Consider the following 25,973-nt stretch of genomic DNA (forward strand, 5'->3'; position numbering starts at 1 on the left):
CCGGGAATTTGCCCAGTACAACCACAGCCTGATCTACATTCACAGAAAAAAGAGAGACCTTTTTAGGTGATTATGACTTCCGTAGGTTTATGAAGTAGTATTCAAGATTTCGTCATTAGGAGGTCTTTTATCGTGATTATTAAATCATTAGGCCTACTGTGATGCGCATTGTATTTACAACGGAAAGGATTTTGTAGAACTTATTTCCACATGTTTTAATTACGGGGAAAAATCTCATAATAGACTAACGTTTGTCGTGACAAAAAGGGACCTGACTCCTTAACTCCAACGCTGCGGGTCGGCACTAAACAGTAGGCGCAGTTTCGGGTGCAGTTAACTGACGTTCAAATGGTAGCATTGCGATATGAAAATAAAAGAACTCTGAAAAAGTATTCCTCTTAAGAGATCACATATGCTGTAATACAGACATTAACCCAGGTAAAACTTTGAATTATTTATCCATAGCTGCATTAAGAGCATCAGTGGCAGGGTTTTTCCATGAGTAATGAGAATTTATATGGATCCATATTTATGTTGAAGAGTCGTGGAAAAGGACAAAACAAGTCAACCCCGCTGCCGAAACCCGGGATCGAACCAGGGACCTTTAGATCTTCAGTCTAACGCTCTCCCAACTGAGCTATTTCGGCGCGCATGTATACTAGTGGGTGATTTTGATATATAAAAGCATTTGTATATATATATATATATATTACCTGACAGCCGAGAGTCTGTGTAAATTCAGCCAACCACATATCCAGGTCTATCTTTCAAATGCCAATCACATGCCAGAGTCCATCTTTCTACTACCAATCACGAAACGCTGTCCATTTTTCACCTTAGTAACGGTCCGCATGTTTTGTTTCTTTCATCGCTACGGGAAACTTAGAGTTGCTGAACCACAAGAACCGTAAGTAACAATTATCCTTCTGTGTCCAAACTTTGTTTAACGTTTGATACCACTGAGAAAGTGGCTCTTTACATGAACGTGAAGTTAACGCTAACATGAAGCTACTACTGTGTGTGTTCGAGCGAACCGCCACTTTATTAATACATAACCTTATTATTACGTTAAGTTACAAAACAGTTTAAAATGTTTTACATATAACTATGATATCAGAAGACACACCGACATATGTTTTGCTCATTTGTTAACAGCATTGTACTGTATGTTTGCTGTCGTTTAATGTCATTTAGTACACTTGATGTTAACTCTTGAAACCTACTAAAAGGCACCTGCACGATACAGAACAGCTAATAATAATAGGTTATAATAATGCCAATTTGACTAGTTTATGGCTGGTATTGAATCTGTCACATTGCTTTTGTAACATTATTCAGTTAATGTTTCTCAATTCTGTAAAACAGCTCTTTATTATTATGTCTGCAGATAGAACAATGCGTTCTGCCAAGGTAATGCCAAGGTAACTTCACTTACAGTAAATGGTCAAGCTGCACTTTTAGATTAATGTGTTTTCCATTCTGATAAATAAGAAAATACGTCTTCTATGTCACTTGGCCTGAAGGTTGCGATCTTGTGTGGATTCAAAAACCAAGAGCTTCATTTTAAACACTGAATTTCAGAGGGTGTATTCTAAAGTAAAGGTTGTGGTAAAACTACTACAAATATAGCCAAGAATGGAAACTAAAAGCTGAGTTTTCCAAGGCAATTCCTACTCACTTCATCTGCCTAAATTTTTCAGGTCTACCTACTCAGTGGAATTCATAATGACACTCTACTGGAGTATGTGTCTCTGCAAAGCTTCACAAAGAGGACCACCACCTCACCAGTTAAGGCGATACAGCTGCTGTTCCACTGGCAGGGGACAGGTCACATTGTCTGTAATGGATTTCTCTACTACCACAAGGCAGATACACCCAACCAGATAGTGAAGGTCGGCCATACTGACATTTTGTGGTTGACTTCCTTTGTTTGTAAAAAAAACAGTCACACTGACAGCTCACATTATTTGGGAACAGTCACTAAGAACTGTTAATAAAAGCTGAATGCAATCCTCAGATTTAATACTCTGATTTGATACCAGTATTGAGTAGACTTGTTGACCTCCTGGCTGGAGACTGACTTGAGATTATTTCAAGCAGATCAGTCATTGGGGTGTTTCCTTTACTGGTTACTGGTTACAGGTCACTGTGCACCAAGACAACCAGGCACAGGGACAGTTTCTAAGCTGAGTTTCTTCCCCCGGGCCATCACTCTGATGAACACTTAACCAATGACAGTATGACTGGACAATAAGCCTCAGTGCAACACCTATAAATATACATTGTACAGATTATACAGACTTGTCTAGTTTTAAGTACTCTATCTTTAACCCTTATCCCTATTTATCCCATTTCACAATGAACATTCCTTTGTCTGTCTGCATTGTTTACTGCCTGTTTATACAGCTTATTTTGCATTGTTTGCACTGTTTGCACTAGCCTTATGTTGGTTTACTGTTTACTTGCCATGGGGATATGTACATACACATTGAGAGCCAATGTACCACAGTCAAATTCCTCGTGTGTCCGACACACCTGGTCAATAAAGCAGATTCTGATTCTATATTTTCAGGCATCCTTCATTCAATAAGGCAAAACCGAAGTATAGATATGTTATGTTAATCCCTCAACAGTAGGAACCTCAGAAAAGGAAGTGCTGGTTTCCCCTTTCAAAACCCTTTTTTAACCTTTGACAAGACATTGTCAGCAACGTTTTTATATAAGCATTTCCTAATGCTCATAATATAATGCCCTGTTTGAATCTACAGTATTTATTACAGTAGTTATCAAGGTATGTTGTTAAGTGACTAAAACACTGACATGTCATTTATATGTTATAAGTCAACTAATAATAGGAACTAACCAGTTTCAGGAGCATCATCTCTTTTTTCATAAATGATTAGGCTTTAGATTTTGTAAGGCAGCAACAAGATTGCTGAAATGTTTTTGTGGGTTTATTGCCAAAAATGTAATGCTAGCATTTGGTATTTGGCATGGGTTCACAAGTTCACTCTGCAGCTGAGTCATCATCTGGCACAGCTGCTCCATCTGCCAGTGGTGTGTCCAGTCCTGGGACAGCAATGTCCCAGCAATGTCTATGGTAAATGTAAACTGAGACTGCTCAAGCACCAACATCATTACTGCTGTTATTCACTTTGCAAACTACTCCATTTTTGATAAAGAGATCAAAAATAGATAACATTTTGAGCATTTAAGTAAATTAGCATTTTTACTCAAAACTCTTCTTTTTCTTTTTTTTTTTACCCCTCTCTCTCTTTGTAGGTGTGTCTCAGTGTGTTGACTTATGAATGTTAATTTTATTTTTTAGGCATCCTCTCTGGCTTCTCAGATTGTTCCTGCCAGACAACGGGTCCATCCACCAGAGATAAGTCAAGTCCCGCAAAGACAGTGACTACGGTAAATGTGAACCTAATTTGTAAAATCATCAACATTATTATTGCATGTAAGCCACAAATAAAGATTATGTTTACAGTGCGACACATTTACATACTAAGACATAGCAGTTATATCCAATTTTCTCTCCATCTTTATGTTAACTTATACTGCGTGTATTTATGTACAATCAGGCCCCACGGGTTTCATCAGGTGATTGCTCATTGCCATAGAACTGCAGCTGTTCAAATTTCAATTTCTTCTCTAGTCCATATTTGAATTAACAGTTAATTGAAAGTTAATTCTTGTTCTTTCCTGGTGTATAGTTTACACCAATGGACCTGTTCGTATACCATATGTGTGACGTGTGATAGGGTATCAAACACAACATTTTTTTACACATACAGTAACATTTCCAAACATCGGTTCCTGTATTTTTAAAGGAGATGAATCTTGATTCACACTACTGCTTTGAGTTAGGACGTGTTTGTAAATACTGCTCTAAACATTGTATTCTTTATGCACATAAACTGGGTCCTTACCGTTACATTTTCACTTGCTTCTGTACGTTTCCTTCAGCAACATTTGTTGCTTTGCACCATGGTAATAGTTTTGCTTTTTAAATGTTATAAACTAAATAATACATTGGACAGTAATTGTTTCAAACACATAATTTATCTGATTATATGCTATTCATGTGTTATATTGTATATGTATCACAAATGTATCATATACAAGTAAGATCTGTGACACTGTTTTATGTTTCATTAAAACAGGGCAGGGAATTATATTTAATACTCCACAATATCTGCACAGCACTTTTCAAAAAAAAAAATGCCGAGTTTTATTTTTGCCAGCACTGGATTCGAACCTGTGATCCTGTGAATCTTTCTCTCTTCTCTTCCCCATTTTCTCCCCCCTTTTTCCCCCACCTTATATAGACTATTGTTCCCGATCTAGTTTAGTTATTTATATAAGTATATTTGGTGTTGTTAGTGTGTTTTTCAACATTTCTTCTCCTTACGGTATAGCCGTCCCCAGCTAAATTGAACACTGGTAACGCCACCGGTCGGCGTCACCTTAGCTTGAAAAACATGGATTTACCGTGGTTCTAAATCAATTAAGAGAACAAATGACACGAAACAGAAAAGATAACATTATGGGCTACAGCAAGGACGATGGAAAACAGCTGTGGAGAAATCATGAATGAGAGAAATACCGAGCCTTACTTATCCGTGTTGAACTGGAGTTGTTATTGCAATTGAACACAAGGTGGCGCCATTGGTGATCTTAAAACGCTGCCTGCCATTACTGTGAACCACTGTTGAAAATAACAATAGATTATAAGTAAAATCGTACAGGACCGAAATCCAGCGTCTTGGTGGGCTTTTACTGGTCATTTCACTAGTAACCTTGCCGCAGTTGTGATGCACTATCAACGGCCTTTATCTCAATTAGATTAGTCTAAATAGCCTTTTAGGCATTTAAAAAAAAAAAGTTGTCTAGTAGCTGTGAAATTAAATTTAGGATATCAAGATTTTTTTTTTTTAAATAAAACATTTATAATTATAATGCCATTGGCCTACTCCATAATGTAGACACATATAGCCATGTATAATTACACAAATGCAGTGAATTTAAAATAAATTTTACCAAACATTTCATATTTGACATACTAACAGTATGAAGGGTAGGCTATATATACACATATACATAACCTATTATTTGTGTTTTGTGACAAATCAGCATGCCCTTCCAGCTACCTAAGAAGTCTACATTTAGTGTGCTCTTTGAACATCAGAACTGTATCTTTAAACATCTTAGTATCAGATAACAGTTGGTCTAATCAGAAGGCCGCTACAAGATCTGAGACCAGTACAGTCAGACCTATCAAAGCACTGCCAGTGTGTTTTATATTGCCATCCATCCAGCTGAAACAATGGCCAAAACCTTTGTCAAAAAGGTTGAATGATTTGTCATAAATCACAAAAGAGGGGACATTAAATACTTACTGTCCTTGTTGGCCATTCAGACTTGTGTGCTTTTTGGACAATACCCAAACATGAACATATTTTCACGGTATGATAGGCTGGAGCAATATTGTGGGACTCTGCTGTGCCATCAGTGGTAGAAAAGTGTGGAGCTCCCTATTCCTATCATTCTGTACTTACCATTAGTATTTGTTTTTCTTGTTTTTCTTAAAGGATTCTGCAGCGATGCAGTGCTGTCCTTTGGTTGTCATACAGTATGATGTCCGGATGCCAGCATCTTCTTAATCTCCCCTCTCATTCTCTCTCTCTCTCCATCACTCTCTCACATTTTTGTTCATCTGCCAGCCCCCAAGGTGACTTTCCTTCTTTCACAGACAGTACAGCGGTTCCTTTCTTTGTTCTGAAAAGCCTGTATATGGATAAGAGATGACCGAGATGAATACTGGGGGAAATAAAGAGAAGGAGAACCAAGGGAAGACACTGGGGTATGAAAGAAGAGATGACTGATGAGATTATCAAGCAGGATGGAGGAGTCTACATTGTAACAAACACTCACACACATCAGATGCATTGTTCACATCGTTCTGGTAAAATAAACAATTAAGTGTTGACATCAAGAGACTGAACCGCCTTGACAGATGTTTATCTGCCTCACAAGTTTCATCTTCCTTAGTACTAGTGACTAGCATGGGTGTCCCATCACAATGAGGCTGAGACTAGTGAGGGTTCACCACAGTCAGCACTAAACACTGCAAGTATCTGGGACAGAGTTTCTAAATTTGGGGATCAAAGAAACAGGGAGTGGAAACAGGAGATGTACAGAAAGGCAGGGACAACTGACAAAAGAAGTTCAGATTCGGGCAGTAAGGTACAAAGGATGAGAGATGGAGTGAGGAATCTGGAGTAGGAAGAATCCATGCAGTTCCCCGTTAAACCTGTAGATACAGAGCTGTACTTGTGATGGAAAGCCAGACTTCTTAAAAAGGCTTCACATTTTTAAATATAACAGATAAAAAAAAAAAAATCTACAGACACATATAAATGTTGTATAATGGCTTTTCCTGTGTACTTACATTTATCAGTAAAAATACCAGCAAAAACAAATGCACTGAACATGAAATGTATGATTTGACACACTGAACTGACATAGATCAATTCTTTAGATAGATCACCTTTTTAATACAGATTATAGTCTGTTCTATACAATAACACATAATATAAATATTTTACAATACTAATATTTCTCTATACACATGATCATAAATATACAGTACACATATTAACACAAATACATTTACATGTATCTTCTCTTCACAGTAACTTTCCAGCTCACTCGAACTTTATCACAATAGCTGATTTTCTGTCCGGCAGATGATTGTGACCAAAGAAGTTTTAATGATTTTTTTGGAGTAAACCCCAAATCATACACTTCAATATTTACATCCCTGAAAAATATACATGAATACACAAGAATTATTTTTCTTCTGTCTGGCTCACAAATAGTGTAAAAGGGGTGAGATGAAAGAGGAGACAACCCAAAGCTCAAGGATCTCTCCCAGTCCATACAAAGTTCAAAGTGTACTCTATCTACTTATGACATAAAACTTTACCTACTGTGACACCCATAATACATGTCCAGAATAGTTGTTTGAGGGCTGGTTTAGTGGTTTATGTAAAGCACATCTAGAAATGCGACATGAAGCCCTGAGGAGAAAGAGAGACACAGATATGATGTAACCAGTCAGGACTCGGTCGAGAAGCTGACAGAGGTCTGTCTCTGCAGTCATTGTAAGTGCCATCCAAAAACAGCGACTCTGCCCTCCAGATCAACAAACAGCTACTGTAACATGAGATGCCCCATGTCAGTGGTTGTTTTTGCATGTTATCATTTCTCTGGTTTAGGACACTAGTACCAGTGTTGACTACAGAGACAGTGCTAATGGTTTTCACAAAATATTGCCCTTTGATTTCCGCTTTAAAACCGAAGTGATACAGTTTCAGTAATATTACAGTGGCCTGTCATATACACATAGTTACAACTGCTCCACATAATTAGTTTTATATTATGCCCAGTGGCCTCCTGCTGTTAATCAGAAGACTAAGTCCCCTCTCTCTCTTCCCCCTGTAATCTAAAGCATAAATAGAAAAAACTATTCTGTGTTCACATTCTCTTTGTTCACATCCTAGGGGTCATTGCTTTGCCCATAGTTTATTGCACATAATCTTGGATGCACACACTTGTTCATTAATTTATGCAGCCACACCCCATGTTGCACACGCAAACACACATGCATATATGCATATATGCAAACCACAGTCACACAAACATCCTTACCTATAACTGTTAGATTATGTTTAAAAAAAAAAGTCATGCCTTTTATCTTTAAATTGCACACATTCTTCTAGAATATGGTGCTCAGTGGAAACAAAATCAGTTTTTTGCAGTTTTCTGGTGTGTGAACTTGTAAACTTTGAATCTCACTGCTTGCATTTACCTTCTATTAATCTGCTATTTCATATACAGTATGTAACAACATGTTCACTCTGATACATTGTTGTAAACGTACAGCAGGACATTCAGCACCATGCAAATATATTAATAACTCAATTAAGGCATGAAAAATAAGGGAAAGAAGGAGAAATATAAACTTCAATTACTATTTTTTTCCTCACTGAGATTATCTGTGCAGGTAGATATTGTGTGCTTTCACAGATAATGACCAAATATAGATCAGTGTGCAATAAGTGTTGGGGTTTTATTTTCCTGCCAACGCAAAGTCAGCATAGCTTCAAACTCTCTTTTTGAAGTTTGCCTCGGGCATAGGTCTGTTTTTGCACATTGGCGTGTTTGGTATTTACCTGCCATGAATGAATGCACCCACACTGCAGTGCGGGGAGAGGTGCAGCTGATGCCGCATTGAGTGCAAATTTGGTGCTCATAATTTGTGTTTGTGTTAAAGACTGCTCAGAGCGCATTTTATCCCAAACACAGGTACATACATGGCAATTTTCCTTAGAACAGTCTAGGCTAGGAAGCACATGGACAGATGTATTCTAATGGCCACACCAACTTAAAGTAAACCCTTACATTTACAACTGATCTGCCAGAATTTGCTGTCACCAAAATACCAAAAGATTGTTGGACGCACCAATACGCACCTTCCCCTGGGGTTTAGACATGCCTTTGTGCCCTGTTTCAGGAAAATAAAGCCCTATGTATGTGTAAGTGTTTGTACTGTATGTATGTTTATGTTTATCTGTGCATGTGTGGATGCACATGCAAACTGAAAGTGCCCACAAGAACAATCATATTTGCATTTGCTGTCATCTAACCTCACACATGTGGTGCACACTAGTATTTTCAGTATAACCATGGCTATGGAGATGTCATAATGTTTGGCCAGTATTGCCAAGGAGACCTAATGGCCACATTTTCAGTCAGGAAATGGACTAATGAGGATCATTGTAAGGAGGACAGAAAGCTGGGCCTAATTACAGCTCCAAACTTATCTATCCCCACATCTGCATGGAACCAGAGGTCACGGGATTCGTCTTGACCTATTTAAACTAACTGGCTCTCATTTTTCTCACACCCATGTCGACAGGATTCATCTCTAGCAAATTGGTAAGATACATACAATTCTTCAAATTCACACCCACACTCACATACACACACACACACACTGAAGACCAGCCTCATTCCCTCACTGCTTCTGTGAGGCATCGATCCGTGCCATCACTTGCTTCCCCCCGTGGCTTGCGACTCTTCCTCGGGCCTCCCCCCTCCACCCAGGAGTTATGAATAACTGCCCCCCCACTGGGAGCTGGGTCCACCTGCAGAAGGGACACTACTCTCTTCTTGACACGTGTTTTGAAGGCGCGACGCAGTTTCTGCCTTGTGAAAGCGTAGAGCAGAGGGTGAAAAATGGTAGTTCCATAAGCCATTGCCAAGAAGCAGAGACGCAGCCGTACCAGGCTGTCACTGGGACCCAAACACAGGATCAGAACATTGACTGCAGACAGAGGGGCCCAGCAGCCCAGGAAGGTGGATATGATGATTAGGGACATTTTTAGGACGTGGCGTTGACGTTCACGGCGGTCCCTGTGTCTGCGCACTGCCCGCCTCAGGGCTATGATTGCTGAAACTGAGGCCTGGACACCCATGGAGGAGGCAGGCAGTGGTGTGGTGGCACGGGTCTGGGTTGAGGCCGAAGCTGGTGTTGGAGAAGCAGGGGTGGCTGGTGTGGTTGCGATGGGGGTGGTGGCAGCAGTACTGACAGTAGTCACTGTTGCTCCACTGTCAGACATCCCTTGGGGCATGGAGGAGAGTGGAGGAGGTGATGTTGGTGTAGGGGTTGGAGAAGGAATAAGGGGAGGATGGCTGAGGTTCTGGTTCTGGTTTGAAGATACTCCCTCTCTAGGCAGGCTGAGGTTCTTCCTCTTCTGTCTCCTGCAGCGTATCCTGCAGGTAGAGTCCTTTGAACGTGAACTCCTCATCATGTGGGAACCAATGCGGATGTTGAGGGCTTGTAGGATCCTGGAGTAGGTGAACAACATGACAGCCACAGCAACAAAGAAGCAGGGCACTTGGATTAACAAGTGGTAATACATAGCCAGGCCTGTGTAATACCCCTGCCCTCCAACACATAGTAATGTCCTATTCTGCCATACTGGAGGCAGGTGATGTGAAGGGAAGGAGGGGTGAATTGAGGGGAATAAGGAAGGAGATAGGGAGGAAAATGTGGGACTCAGTCCAGTGGTGAAGTCCAAGTCATTGTTCTGCCTTTCAGGCTCGTCATCCTCATCCTCAGCCCTTGAAGTGAAGAAGTCCCCCTCAACAAAGGGCAGGAAGAACACAGCAAGAGACACAGCCCACACCGCTACCAGGAGCAGTACTGCACGCCGGGGAGTCAACAGACGACTGGCTGGACGCACTGAGATGTCGTAACGGTCCAAACTTATCACCAGCACATTGACTGCTGTGGCCACACTGGTGAATGTAACACAGGCCTCATGAAAGCAGCACAGCGTGGCCAGGCTGCCGACTCCACTTTCATTAGCTGGTAGCAGGATCACGGCCACAGTCAGCGGCAGACACAGCACACAGACCAGTATGTCCAGCACATGGAGGTTGACTGTGACCAGGTTGCTGACTGAATCCACCAGGTTGGACTGGGCACAGTAAAGCACAAGTACGGTCAGGTTGCTGCTGAAGCCCAGCACCAGCTCCAGCATCAGCACGGTGGTCAAAGACACCTGGAAGCCCAGAGGATAGGGTGTGCTCCAGCCCTCCTCCACACCCACCTCACCCACTCTATCCAGCAGGCCTACCCCCTGACCATCGCTGGTCTCCAGGAGGTCACGATAGCCTTCGGTCTCCATTGACGCCACAGCACTCCTTCACACATAGCAACAGCAGCCGCCACAGTAGACCATGTTCTGTTTCTCCTTGTCCTTCAGTTCAAATGAGACAGAAATGAAGATGAAGGCCAAGAAAAAAGAAATAGAAAGGAGAAGAGGAGGACATGTACAGACAGAGGACAGAGAAAGATCAAGCAGTTCAGAAGGCAACAATATTTACTCAAAAATAACACTGTACATCAAGTACAAGTAAAACTTGTCACAGTGAGGTTGAAGTGATCTTGCCAATCGATTAGAGTCATGGGGTGCAGCTGAAACTACTGCTGTTTATCTTCCTATGAGTAGAAGTGGTTGAGGGGGAGGAGTTGGTGCAGGATGTTTCTCGGGGGACATCTGCAGGTAGGAGAGCCCAACTATGCTTCTACTTCATATACTGTACAATGCTGAATTCTGTTGCAAAAATGTAACCATGCTTCAAATGAGCATGAGGGGGTGGATGTTTGATTCATTCTTATGCAACATACAATATATGGGTCAGAAATGAGGCTTTCAGGATAAAGCAGACAGAACCAACCACACCTGTACCGATGGCAGTGATATTCTATTACCTACCTGTACCTCCATGATCAACAGCCCAAATCCACTAAATGCCAATATAAGATCCTTAGGTCTGATCCTCTGTCTTTTTTTTTATTATTATTATAAAACTGTCAGCTTCTAGTTCCAAGAGGGGAGGTAACAGGGACATTAGTGGACTGGTAAAGAGATTGTGCAGTGCATGTCAACTTAGCAGGCATCCAACTGAGGGCAGCAGCAGTTAATAGTTTTCACAGGAAGATGTAATGAAGATGAATGGATCAATAATCTACAGACAGTGGCACATAAACAATGCTATCAGAGAAAGACCAGCTCCACTGGCATCCTCTCTCCACAACCCCCATTTCTCCTACATCCTTCACATGCCTTCCTACTCTGTTGCCTTTTCTGCTTACTGGCTGAGACAGACTACTTTGCATGTAGAACATGCTATTCATGGCTGCCAGGATTTTCTCCTGTGCTTGGAAAAAAAACATACAAAGTGCTGGTTGATTTCAGAGAAGACCCCATGTCTACAGTAAGAAACAAGACTATTTCCTGACTCTAGATGAAGGAGAGCTACAGGTGTGTCCTTACTGTTGACCCCAGTCTTTGCTGTCAAGCTTTCCTCCACCACAGCTTTTGCTCTCACCCACTCATATGCCCGTTTCCCTTTGTTTTATTTCACAGTTTTTCCTCCCATTTGTCATGTGAAAAGGACCTGCAGGCAGAACAGGACTCAGTGTGGAACAGTGGTCTATCTTAATCCACTAATGGGTTCCACAGGCTTTGCAGTTTTGCTGGAACATTGATTTAAAGCATCATTGATCTGCCAATTTAACAAGCCCGAGGCAAGGGGGCACACAAACATCCTTCTATCTCATCCTATCACAGATACCTGTGCTCTTATTTTGAGGGTTGCATAAAATGATAGTGAGTGAATTGGCTCTATTGCTTCTGTTTATCACTAACTGCAATTGGTTTTCTTTATGTTTATTTACTTGGAACACACCACAGTATTATTATGTGAGCAAAGTAGTGTTTTAAAAAAATAGATCCAACTTTAGTAGTTGTGTTTCTGCTATCCCAGTCTAAAAAAGTATTGAACTGACAAAAGAAATATGGCCTCTGGCCTCTGGGATGCAAAATTACAGCAAGATCATTTGATTTCACAGACATGGTCCTAGGAGTAAACGTGTATAGATACACCCCATGTTTGGGACAAGTTACAGTGAGCAATCTTCAGGGGGCCTTAACCTTGTAGTGTTGTTAAAATCAATAGTTACACTCTTTTGCTCAAAATGGTGGGCAACATGGTGCTTTAGAGGATCGTGAAGCAAACCAAAGAACATTTTATGTTGTTCTTCATGTTATAACAAGCACAGTGACACCATACATGTCAGTTCTGCTTTGACCAGTAAGAGTCTCCCAGCTCACGTGAGAGCTGTTTGAAGTGCACCTGTAAATTAATCAGGGAAAGAATTGAGAGCATATAGCTCAATAAATAACTTTGTAAATGTAAGAAATGTTGAAGCACATCAGTCAGCTGTAATCTAAATTTTATTAGCCATGGGTGAAAAACAGACATGTTCAGTTCTTTTTTAATAAAATTAGGACTGGAATTATACAGTCATTGATTTGATCAGTCTCATCAGACATCAGGCCACCATCTGTTCCTCTTAACAGTCCTGCCAATAATTACAAACAGATGATTGTGTAGTAATGAAATAAGCAGACTCAACACATTTCAGCAAGAGTAGTTTATACTATTCTGTGAGAGAATAGAGAGAAACAATGAACCACAGTATTGTGATAATGGATACTTAGTGCTCTGTGATGAAATATTAAGTGATGCAAACAGCCATGGTATTTTGGTTTTTACAGAGAGACATGGCCAGAGCCAACCCTGGCCACTTCCACAGTCTGACTGGCCACCACTGGTGCCACCCCTGCCAGAGACAAAATGTGATGTTTGTTAGTGTTAATGAATGAAAAAAAAAAACCTATGAAATTGTTGCCTGAAGCACAAACCTTTTTCTTTGCTTTATAAATTAGTTTTATTTTATATCATGCATGCAGCATGATATTTGCATTCATTTCTCTGATTGCATTGTTGTGGAGGACTTGGCATGATTTGCAGCAGCGATGTCTCCGGCCTGGAGTAAATAAGGAGCGAGAGACGTTAGCCAAAGAAAGCACTGTGTGTGACATTTTTACACAAAATAAAGAACTTGATTCTTAATAGTGTATGGTTGACTATATCATAAAGCGAGGGATTTAATTTATTTTTTATGTGTTTTAAATGTGCCACCCCTTTTAGAGTCTGTGGCTCAGCCTGGACACCCCGTCCAAAATTTTTTATATCCGCCCTGGGAGGGATACAGAGAAGAGGAAAATTTCAATGTATAGAAAGGGTGATGATTTTAAGGTAAGTTTTCTAATGATCACCAGTGTTTGCATCTTTGAGGGTGAACTGTTCATATTCAGTTTGATTTAAGGCTGCAGATAACTCTTATACAATTTGTGGTCCTGGTAACTGAGAAACAAGCTACATAGAAGTCCATGTCAGTGCTCTGCAGTCTGCTGTAATGCTTTAGCTCTAATCATTGTACTATACAAGCAGGAGAAAAACTTGTAGCAGCAGAAAATACAACATGGTCATAAGTATTCAGACCCTTTGCTGTGACACTCATATATTTAACTGTCCATTTCTTCTGCTCATCCCTGAGATGGTTCTAGACCTTCATTTGAGTCCAGCTGTGTTTTATTATACTGATTGGACGTGATTAGGAAAGCCACACACCTGTCTATATAGGACTCTACAGCTCACAGTGCATGTCAGAGCAAATGAGAATCATGAGGTCAAAGGAACTGCCTGAAGAGCTCAGAGCCAGAATTGTGGCAAGGCACAGATCTGGCCAAGGTTACAAAAAAATTTCTGCTGCACTTAAGGTTCCTAAGAGCACAGTGGCCTCCATAATCCTTCAATGGAAGACGTTTGGGACGACCAGAACCCTTCCTAGAGCTGGCCGTCTGGCCAAACTGAGCTATCGGGGGAGAAGAGCCTTGGTGAGAGAGGTACAGAAGAACCCAAAGATGACTGTGGCTGAGCTCCAGAGATGCAGTCGGGAGATGGGAGAAAGTTGTAGAAAGTCAACCATCACTGCAGCCCTCCACCAGTCGGGGCTTTTTGGCAGAGTGGCCCGACGGAAGCCTCTCCTCAGTGCAAGACACATGAAAGCCCACATGGAGTTTGCTAAAAAACACCTGAAGGACTCCAAGATGGTGAGAAATAAGATTCTCATGACGATGTGATATTTCAGTTTTTCTTTTTTAATAAAGCTGCAAAAATGTCAAATATTCTGTGTTTTTCTGTCAATATGGGGTGCTGTGTGTACATTAATGAGGAAAAAAATGAACTTAAATGATTTTAACATATGGCTGCAATATAACAAAGAGTGAAAAATTTAAGGGGGTCTGAATACTTTCCGTACCCACTGTAGCTGTAAACGAGGTGAAGCACTGGCACCACATATTACACCCAATCTGTGACTGACAAGTCAGACAGAAGGGAAATGGACATAAAATGCTTAAGGCATGCACCGCAAAACAAACAATAACCAAACAAACAGACATTAAACTGTAAGAAGCCTTACAGGCTTTCTGACAGCTCTGAAGACAAACAAATCTGTAGCTCAATTTTTAAAGCTTTAGTTGAGTTTTGCTGAGTGAGCACGGATGACTATTTCCATCACAGTCTTAAATTGCTTTTGGCCAGTTCCTGTGCCCCGTTCTCAGTCAACAATCAAGTTGTTCACAATCAAGTACTGAAAGCTAAATAATGTGGGGATAGTTGGGTCAGTGTGGAATCAAGTGAGCATCTATGATCCATAGATTTTACTCTGGCTTTGCAGGTGTCTTCATCAAATCTAGTGTCTCAGTTGTTGTACATTCTGCACTATGCTCCAAAAAACAACGACAAACTGACACAATTTCCCGGACCTTGCTGTCAGGGCTATTATAGGTGTTGGTTTGGAGATGACAAGTCCCTTTTCACAATAACAAAGGGTAAATACTAGAGAAGAGTCTGTCACTGTCCGTTTTTCACTCTCTTTTCTAACATTTCGCCCTTTCTTGCAATCATGCACACACTTTTCAGGCAATTTAAACTATCTGTGTATTTAGTTTTTTCTCCTGGTGAAACGTTTCCTGCCAGGTGCTAAATTACCTCTGGCCAGCACAAACCAAACAGCAGACATGTCTGAGTGTCTAAAACAACATGAGGTATTTTATTTTTTTGACAATAATGTCTGACATTAGTACAGTGATAGATTATGTCAGAAGATGAGGATGGACAATCTCTTCAGTGTACATGCTGTCGGTCTTGAGCGAGGCTCAGACTAATGTACTTAAATAGTAGGAGCATAGATTTAATTTGCACAAAAAAAAAAAAAGCTGTGGTTGCAGCCACAACAGAAGGACCAGACAGAGCAACTGGCCAGGCAGATGCTCAAATCAGAGCGGATGAAGCATTAGATGTCACATGTCAACACAGACCCACCATGCTGGTACCATACTTTTTATACAGGACAGCATGGTAGAAAACTGGCACCAAACTCCTGGCTTGAATGGGCAGTGTAAAAGGGGTTACAGATAGTGCTGTCTCTCTGGACTCCCAAGATAATGGCAGCAAAATGCACTTTACAAAAGACTGCCATCAACACAGTGGCAAAGCATCTCTGCTGCTAGAATACTGACAAACACCAAAAAGAGAGAACACATTACTCCAGTCCTCAGATCTTTGCACTGGCTTCCAGTTAAATACAGAATTCAATTTAAGACCATACTTATTGTCTACAAGTCTCTCAATGGTCTGGGCTCAAAATACATTAGAGATATGTTTGCTGAGCACAAGCCTGTCTGTGTGTCAGATCTGTACGGACTAGTCAGCTAGTGGTGCCCAGAGTTCGAACTAAACAAGGTGAAAGTGCTTTTAGCCATCATGCCGCTCACAGCTGGACCCAGCTTCCATTAGAGCTTAGTTGTGCCTCAGCTGTAGCCACTTTTAAAACCAAGCTAAAGACTGTTCTCTTTTCCACTGCTTTTAATGAATGTTTCTTAATTCCATCCAATCTTGCACTTTATCTGCTTTTTTCTTAGCTTCCACACTACAATTTACAATATTGAAACCTGCTTTTTAGAACTAGAGATTATTCCACACAAAACAGCAGCGCACAGACCACATCAGCTAGTAAATATACTACAGTGTCATTTGTGTAATTCTCTCTTTTAATGGACATCACTTATTTCACAGATGTACATCAGATGACAGGGGAACTGTGCCAGTGCACCTGTTTAAGAAACACACACACACACTGTGTTTTCATTCTTTGTGGGGACTTTAGATTGACTTACATTCATTTGCTGTAGACGTATTCTAACCTTAGCCATAACCAGTACTTACCTAACACCTAACCCTGACCCTAACACTTAACCTAACCTCATCCTAACCCTAAATCATGTTGCCACTCTAAAATTCAGTGATTTCCTTGTGGGGACTAGCTTCTGGTCCACATGAGGATTGCTGAGTCCCCACAGTGTGAGTGTATTAACAGGTTTCGGTCCTCATGATGTAAGTAATACAAAGCCCCCCCCACACACACACACAATTCCTGGTAAGTCTGAAATGAGGTAGAAACACTTTATTAAACCTGGCCCTTACCAGGGTCTCAACCAGCTGCTATTTGAAAGTGCTGATCTTGCACTGAGCCTGAGGGTATGCTCCCATTTTCACCTCAGTCCTATAGGCTATCTAGACAATGTGGTTGATACACATGGGTTTGCCAATTATTTAAATGTAAACAAAGCCTATGTCCTATATAAAACTTTAGGGGCTCAGTTTGCATATTTCAGAGAGTGTAAAAACGTCGTGCAGAAGTCAGTGCCAGCTGCATTTCTATTCTAAATCACTTATCATATCCATAATGATTGCTTTGAGTTAGTCTGTCCCTTTGGCAGTTATTCAGCTCCTTTGTAAGTCTCTAATGGATCATGGTTGAGTCCAGGGATGGGTTTCATCAGTTCTGTTTGCATTAAGTTAACAACAATAACCAAACCAGATATATAATACTTACTCCCCCCCAAAAATTTCATCTTGGGCAAAGGAGATGCTGTGGTACTGAGCTGTGCCCATTTACTCAGATAACTGAAAAACATTTTTTTTAAAGAATGCACTGTATCTGACTGCAGATGTACAAAAATGATGGTGCATCTATACAGAAGCTGTTTCCTATTTCATCTTTGATGGATTTTCTTTCCCTTCGACTGTAAAATGTCAGTACAAAATGCTGAGACTAGAAAGAAGCTTTACCTCTTTGATTCTATAGAACTGAAACGAAAAGTTGACATTTAGGAAAGAAAGGGAAACTAAAGGGAGAGACAGGAATAAAGGAGAGTGAAGAAGAGAAAGAGGGAAAAGACAAAAGGCAAATAGGACAATGGTGCATGCAGCACACTGACTCACGGCTGTCTTAGGTTTTCCTCAAGTCTGCAGTGAGACAATCGATCAACAACTTAATATTCCTACTCAATCCATTCAACAGCACTAACAGCAAGTAGCCACCAGCTGGGCAGCAGAATCCCTGGCCAGCTTCTGACAAATGATCCTGGACTGACTAACAACACATCACATTCAATAAGCTCAACATGCTTCTGATCAGGATAACTTCAGGAACTGAAGGAGAGAAATGTACTTTGAATGTGAGAACACAATCAACACGGCTACTCTCTATGTGAGGCCAAGTAACACTTAACAAAGTAAATTTTTTAATTGGGTTATCACAACTCCTGCCAAGCTTGCCAAAGACACACAAAAGCACAACGTGTAGTCCGCAGTGTATCACTAACCGCCACCCGCCCACACAGCCACCCACCGCCAGCCCACGTCTCGGCACACGCTCCCTGTCCATGTGCTCTTCACAGATACAGCAGAAGCTGGATGGCTATCTGAGGTCAATGACATCCTGTGTGCATAAGAAACTGCTGAATCCTATCTGAAGTTATTTCTGAGACAAGTTAGGGAGAAAGGGATGGAGGTGATGGGAGGTAAGATACAAACAGGAGGCAGGAGCAGTGAAGGAGTGATGGATGGGAGCGGGACTTAGGGGTGTACAGATGGATGCAGAGTTGTGTGCTCGCTGGAAGGAAATGTTTGCCCCCGCTCCCTACCTCTATCCATCTCTCTTTTGAATAGTCCCCTTTGCACAGGCATCACCTCCCCTCTGCATCATCCATCTTACAGCCAGCACGTGGCTCTTTGCTTTATTTACACATCACAGTACCTGCAGATAGTCTGGCCTGACTATTCCTTAAATTCATAAAGAAACAGTGCAGGTAGCCTCTCACACTACTGTCACATGAGACATTGTACTGTAGAAGAAATAAAAACTCATATGTTGAGTCACTTTATGTCCCACATTTCTGACAAGCTGCTACTAGAACATAAAGAATCTACATTAGGCATGCTAATTATCACAGCCTGTAATCTATAGGCACACCTCAGTATAGAAAGAGGAGTTTGGTCTGTTGACAGCTCTGGTCCACAAGGTGTTAGGCATCATTACCACCTGACAGTGTGTTCTGTGGATTTCATTTGCCTCCACCATTCATTAAAGCCACTCCTCAGTATCCTATACTCGGCTATGATGTCCCAAGCCTGTAATTTTGCTATTACATGCACCACCCATCAATATGCACTAATCAGGGCTGCAAAGCAATCACAGTTCTTCAAAACAAGAAGAAATCAAAATCAAGTGTGAAAGCTGGCGAAATGAAGTAAAGCTGAGTCAGAGCGGAGACTATTACCTAAATGAGCGCTTTGGAAGGCTGAACACCGGCCTACTGAACAGAATAGCAATGATTAGTAATAATGATGGTAAGACAATACAACAGGATAAAATGGAGCGACATCACAGCGCTCATTATATTTGTATTATACGAGTAATAACTCCTACATTCCTTATGTGCTCTGACGTGATTGGTTGTGATTAGCAATGTCTCCCTCCGTCTCTCTGTTTCAACAGCACTCATCATCTGACGTTAATGGATTGTCTGAATGCAGTTGTCAAAATGAAGTAGCCCGTGTGCTGTACCCAGCTGTGTCGATTTGTATTGTGAATAAATAGTCAGAGTCTGTGGCCACTTCAATGCTGCTCTGTTGACAAAGCATCAAACCGGCCTATCTCACAACCAGTGGCTGTAAAAATGATGGACAAGCAAATTCCCATTAGTAGAGCCACCAAAATTTGACCGCCCCCTGGTGGCTGGTTGTAGTATAGGTCATAAATCCCACCTCCTCTGTGTTAGTGGATGGCACATGAGCCACATTAGAATCTCAAAGTACATATCAAATAAATTTTTCCCAGAGGTCACTTCTGTGGTTTTTGGTAGATATTATCATGCTGATTTGTGTACAAGTAGTAATTTATGTGTTTTAATTATCCGATTATTAAAAAAAAGGTGTATTTTAGTTTCTTTGACAGCTTTAATTGGTCATTTGATATGGTCACTCCACTTCTGGTCACTACTGTGCAGGCTACACTTTTGCACAGTGGAGGAAAATGGTGATGCTATGTCTATCACATATACAGTACATGTCAATATTCACAACATGTTGAGGAAGAAAAAGCTTTGACCCTTTGCACATGCCTGTACTGCTACACTGTACATAGCCATTGTTGTGGAAAACTGCTCATAATAAATCCTGAAACGTAAAACAGACACATGACTAGTTGTTAAAGATGTATACACCATACACACACACAAACAACATCAAATTGGAGATGCTGATAATGTATGCTGATCTTACACATGAAATTTAATTTACTTCCCGTGAAGTACTACACAGCCTGTGAAAACAGTTATCATGTCTACTGTGGCTCATAAAAGTCTAAAAGAATAACCCTGATGATGTGATCACACGGCAGTCCGCATGGTCACTGAGGAGTATAGTCTGACTCATACATTAATTTGTTTTTGCTGACATGTTTCCCTCATATGGAAAATTAATTTCAAGAGTTACAGCCCAATAGGTCTAAAAGCTGCAGTTAGAAAATGGAAATGAAATCAACGAATCCCCATTGGGATACGTTGGGTGTTCACAATTTATTGTACATGCTTTCTGTATAAGATGCACTGATTGAATGGTGGGTTTTTTAATTACTATGTGTGTATCCTTCAGGCCTACCAAATAAATTCCCCCATATAACTTTTTTTGTGTAATGGTGGTGCCTTGGCAGCACGCGATCTCATGTGTTCCTTGTTTTTCCTCTTTTTCTCAGTCTTCTGCAACCCATCCCAGATTACTGTGACCAGAGAAGAGCTACTAAACATCACACAACTCTGAACACCTTTTCTCCTGTTTTTTCTAGTGTAAAAAGCTGTGTGGGCATTCTGGTCAGAGAGGCAACAGCCCTCTATGGGGCTTGGAGAAAATGCCAGTGAAGGAAGAGAGTGGGGACCTTGGTTAAGTTACGACAGAGAGGGACCTGGACACCACACCCATCTATCCATCTAGCGAATCTTCGCTCTCTAGCCAACAACCATTCCAGATTACTGTGACCAGAGAAGAGCTACTAAACATCACACAACTCTGAACACCTTTTCTCCTGTTTTTTCTAGTGTAAAAAGCTGTGTGGGCATTCTGGTCAGAGAGGCAACAGCCCTCTATGGGGCTTGGAGAAAATGCCAGTGAAGGAAGAGAGTGGGGACCTTGGTTAAGTTACGACAGAGAGGGACCTGGACACCACACCCATCTATCCATCTAGCGAATCTTCGCTCTCTAGCCAACAAAAATGGATGAACTCAACTGGACTACATCTGACTTTGCACACTCTGCTGCTCTATGCTTCACAGAGACTTGGCTCAATGACTCCATCTCAAACAGTGCAATACAAATATTGGGGTTTCAGGTATACAGAGCAGATTACACAATGGAGTTATCCAGGAAAACGAGAGAAGGTGGAATCTGCTGAGTGGGGACCTTGGTTAAGTTACGACAGAGAGGGACCTGGACACCACACCCATCTATCCATCTAGCGAATCTTCGCTCTTTAGCCAACAAAAATGGATGAACTCAACTGGACTACATCTGCCTTTGCACACTCTGCTGCTCTATGCTTCACAGAGACTTGGCTCAATGACTCCATCTCAAACAGTGCAATACAAATATTGGGGTTTCAGGTATACAGAGCAGATTACACAATGGAGTTATCCAGGAAAACGAGAGAAGGTGGAATCTGCTTCTACATAAATGAAGGTTGGTGGAAAGATGTCACAGTGTTAGAAAGAACTTGCAACACAGATTTAGAGACTCTTTTCATCAACTGCAAACCATTTAATCTCCCAGAGAATTTCTGTCATTCATTCTGGTCGGATGTACAGTATATAACACCACAGGCCCATGCTAGCACACTAAAGCACCTGGCTGAACAGATAACTAGCATGGAACTGAAACATCCAGACTCCCCACTAAACAGAGCAAATCTCACCCACAAATTGCTCAAATACAGACAGCACATTAGTTGTCCCACCAGGGACAAAAACACATTGGACCACTGCCAGATGGTAACAAAACACACCTATCGCTCTGTCTCCTATGCAGCCCTCGGCCTCTCTGATCACTGTATGGTCCATCTCATCCCAACATATAGGCAGAAACTTAAAGCTGCAAAGCTTCTGATCAAAACAATAGGCATTGGGGTGGCCAGTGATCTTAGGGTGGGAGCTATGTGCCCCCTGGACACCCCTTGGGGGCGCCATTGTGAGTCAGTTTCAGCTGGTGTCAGTGCCCCTCTGTCCTTGGGCCTGGATCCACCCCTGGTTTTACAGCCATCTGAAACAAACTCATGGCTCATTGTCCATGGACACCAGAGAAGTGGAGAGCACATGAAGAGGACAGAAAACTAAATGGAAATCTGAAGGCAATGGAGTAAGAGCAAAGGAATTAGTAGAACTGATGGGGTACAAAAACTGAAGTCAACAGGTTAAAATTATTAAACTATTTAATGCCGCAAGACAGTTAGAGACCAATTAATGCCATTAATCTCTTGTAGGCAGCATATTATTGGCAGAGAGAGGAGAGCATCACTGCAGGCATCTGTACTATCACAACCTAATGACATACAGAGGCCCAACCTGAGGGAGGGGATGACCAACACACATAAGAAAAGCATTACAAAGGGCAAAGTAAATAAGGCACATCCTAACTGCTTGTGGTGTCAAATCTACTCTTCTTTACACCTACGCTTTATGTCCATCAGCTTTCAGTTAATGCAGCAGATGCCACAGCAACATGCAAACACAAATGTTTCAATGCAATATTAAAAACATACATCAATATGCTGTGTAAGACAAACAAAAAAAGAAGCTGCATTCCTGTTCTATAAGTGGGTGGCTGCACTGAGCCTATAAAATCTTTGTATAGGGGCGTTTTCTTCCAAGTGCCTCTGTTTCCCTGCTCTGGCTATTTAACTGTGGTCACTCACTCTGCTCTTCTAATGATTTATTGTTCCCTCCGTTTTCTCTTTTAGTATCATCCTCTTGTGTTTGGCCTACCTAGAGCTGAGCTCTGCTTCACACCTGTTTCCATGTACTCACACACTTTAAGGAACATTGGAACTATATCAGGTTAGGGAATTAAGTGTACGGTGCATTTAATTTCACACGGTGAATAACAATGAAATGGCAAGAAGGATGAGCAATCTCTGCCATCAATAATCAACACAGCTGCACGCAAAGCAGTTATCTGTCTGTTGATTATGTTTGTTCAGAGGTTGCTTCTTGTTTGGTACCTTTGATGATTTTGTGCAAGGACGTGTGCACTTTCATGTTAGAAAGAGCACAAAGGTTTGCGAGGTAAGTCTTTGGCTTGGGTCAGCTAAGCACATTACAAAGAATGTGGCCAATCAAATCAAAATGTTGCTCTAATTAGCTTAAACTCCTTAAATACAGTTGAGATCCGCTGTTAAAGCCTGTTGCTAGAGGCTTTTATCCAACTGTTTCTAGTAACTGCATTGGGATTTTGTCCATACTCAACATCTGCCATGCCAACATTTGTTTAGGCAAAGTTTTACAGTCAGGATATAGTCTATTAGCTTAACAGCTTAAAAGATTTCTATTACGAGTGAAAAACAAACCTTTTCTGTTAGAAGCAACTGTAAAATACAGACCTATAAAATGTATGCAAATTGGTAATGCAGCTTTGGCATCGTTAACTGTAAACCTAACACATCAATTTTAAAAGCCACCCCAACAACACACTGACTATGTCCTCTGCAGTGCTGTTACTGTAAGACTTCAACATGTCAGATCAGAGGTACAGTAGTCCTTTGCACATTGTGCTAAGACAAAATATGACAGCTTCCTTCAACTACACTTCAGCATCTACTGACACGAGTGATGGAATATTCCCCCACCATCGGCCTCAAAGCTTCTCTACAAGTATATGCTCAGACGCAAACAGACAATGACCCACATGCAAAGCAAACACACAGGCCGCCACCATGAGAGTGAGTGGAAACAGGTAAGACAACTGTCCATCTGTGATGAGATGAGCAGGGATTCTACATGGATAAGAGAAGTTAACAGCTTTCAGACATGCACACACATATGCACAACCACACAAAACAAGCAGGAAACATCACTATTTTTAATCTTCTTGTACTTAGATTCTTCATAAAAGGGGAGGACAGTCCTGAAAAAGAAAACTGCAATCACCATAAAAGTAAAATGAGGGGACAATCAGCAATAAAATGGAAAAACTTTTTTGTAAAAAGAAGTTGCATTATCTTGCAGTACCATCCCCTTTAAATTTAGTTTTTACCAGTGGTGGAAAAAGGTGTTAGGTTTTTTTTTTACCTATGTAAAAGTGAAAAGACCACAGTGTAAAAATACTCTGTTAAAAGTCTGACATTCAAAATGTTACTTAAATAAAAGTACATAGCATCAAATATACTTAAAGTGCCAAAGGTAAAAGCACACATTATGTAGAATGGCAGCGTTTACATTGATGTACATCATATTAGTTTATTAGAATTACTGAGGTATTATTGTGCACATCACATTTAATGCTGCAGCTGGTAAAGGCAGAGTTAATTTTAACGACCTGATCTGCTTATAATTTGAATTACTGCTGGGTAGCTTGTGAATTTTACACCAAGGATCAATAAAGTTTAGGTGTTATGTGGTCAGTTTCTTTGACAGCTCTGGTTTTTACCATTACTTACAGTATTCCCTTATGTATCCATAATCTGCCATTTATTCACAAATTACATAATCTACTTACTAAGCAATAATACTGCATCAGCATTTTAGGCCAGTTCGGGAAGTTGGTGCCTTAGTGTTGTTACCAGTGAATAGAAAGAATTAGAGAATTCTGAAGATATGTGAGGGTGGGATTATAATAATGTGAGAGAATACAGTAAATGTCGCAAGGGAACACAACGAGCACAGTGAGCAACATAAGTTCATATTAAACGCCTTTGATTGAGAAAAACTTACAACTGTGACGCGCAGTCACGTGGCCAAATCATCATGCTATCAATAAAACATTTTGCTGCACCTGATCCCAAAAATTACATTTGTAACGTGCAATGAAATGAATTACACACGGGCTGCAGTTTAAAACTAACTGGAACCATGAGCTTAACCAGGCAGTTTGTCGCTTTGCGCCAGTGTTCAGGAGGAAGAACATCACATAGGATCACTTCACAACCTTCCATATTCAAACACGTGAAGAGACATGGCTGCAAAATGCAACTGTACTTGTAGACTTCAAAACCTTACTATTTACGATATCTGAGAGCTTTAGGAATACTGTCAGCAGTCATGTTACAGATTTTACAAAAACCACAAGTTAGGTGGAAGAAATGCATATTTTCTATCAAGCTATTAAAAGATACATTTCGACGGCACTGCTTTCCCAGAATAATGGAGGGAAAATGCATTAGAGTCCAGATAAACAATCATTTGAAATCATGGTCTTAGGGGGTTATGGCAGGTCAGATAACCGTGTAAGAACATTTGCTGGTGAACTGAGCCATTGCTCTAAGAAATGATCAAACGGGCCACCTTGGTGTAAAGCGTGGCGCATCCATGTGACTGAAGCACATCAACAGTCACTGTGGGACCCTGAAAAATGGGAGATGTATAGGATCACAATTACTCTAGGCTCCTTGGATAAAAACAAATCATAAATGTGTTATTTTCGCCAATCAGCACGTTTGGAATTTCTTTTCCTCTCTAATACATGTGTCGTCTTGGTTGTTACTGCATAGGACAAGAAAGCCAAAATGGTCAGGAACTGCTGAAGGATCTTGTCCTCCATATCAGTCACTTCAGGTCCGAAAATGCAGACAAGCAATTAAAATACACCGGTGATAAGTCCGGACGGTGCTTTCAAGCCCGTCTTAAGTGCAGCTCCGACAATGAGATGATGCTTGTCGCCTCTAGTCCGGTATCAGAACAGATTTGGACGGTCTTGTCCCGCCACCACATAGCGCACCGTTTGTTTAATATGCATAAGAACTATCCATTTGAAAACCAGGATCCTTTTCATGTGCAATTGCCTCTATTTTAAACATAAAAAATATGTAT

The 25,973-nt window shown here is 41.0% G+C and overlaps 1 protein-coding gene, 1 long non-coding RNA gene and 1 other non-coding gene across 4 annotated transcripts in view; 1 reads left to right on the forward strand and 2 right to left on the reverse strand.

The window, feature by feature from the left end:
• Positions 1-574: 574 nt before the first annotated feature.
• Positions 575-647, reverse strand: trnaf-gaa (transfer RNA phenylalanine (anticodon GAA)). Its single transcript has one exon. It is a non-coding gene; the product is annotated as a tRNA-Phe (tRNA).
• A 177-nt stretch (positions 648-824) lies between these two features.
• On the forward strand, positions 825-6,162 carry LOC109964501 (uncharacterized). Of its 2 annotated transcripts, XR_002275517.1 has the most exons (4): positions 825-907; positions 1,701-1,892; positions 3,329-3,417; positions 5,730-6,162. It is a non-coding gene; the product is annotated as an uncharacterized LOC109964501 (long non-coding RNA). The 2 variants fall into 2 exon arrangements; XR_002275516.1 differs by lacking the exon at positions 5,730-6,162 and having other exon boundaries at positions 3,329-4,054.
• Positions 6,163-6,632: 470 nt separating this feature from the next.
• Positions 6,633-25,973, reverse strand: part of LOC109964421 (probable G-protein coupled receptor 22) — a 20,732-nt gene continuing 1,391 nt past the window's right edge. Inside the window, exon 2 of the mRNA XM_020607717.1 lies at positions 6,633-10,838. Within this exon, the coding sequence (XP_020463373.1) occupies positions 9,081-10,766 (1,686 nt within the window). The 5' untranslated portion in view covers positions 10,767-10,838 and the 3' untranslated portion in view covers positions 6,633-9,080. The remainder of the gene's footprint in view (positions 10,839-25,973) is intronic.

This window comes from Monopterus albus, unplaced genomic scaffold (assembly GCF_001952655.1).
Source record: "Monopterus albus unplaced genomic scaffold, M_albus_1.0 scaffold89.1, whole genome shotgun sequence".
Classification (NCBI taxonomy): Eukaryota; Metazoa; Chordata; class Actinopteri; order Synbranchiformes; family Synbranchidae; genus Monopterus; species Monopterus albus.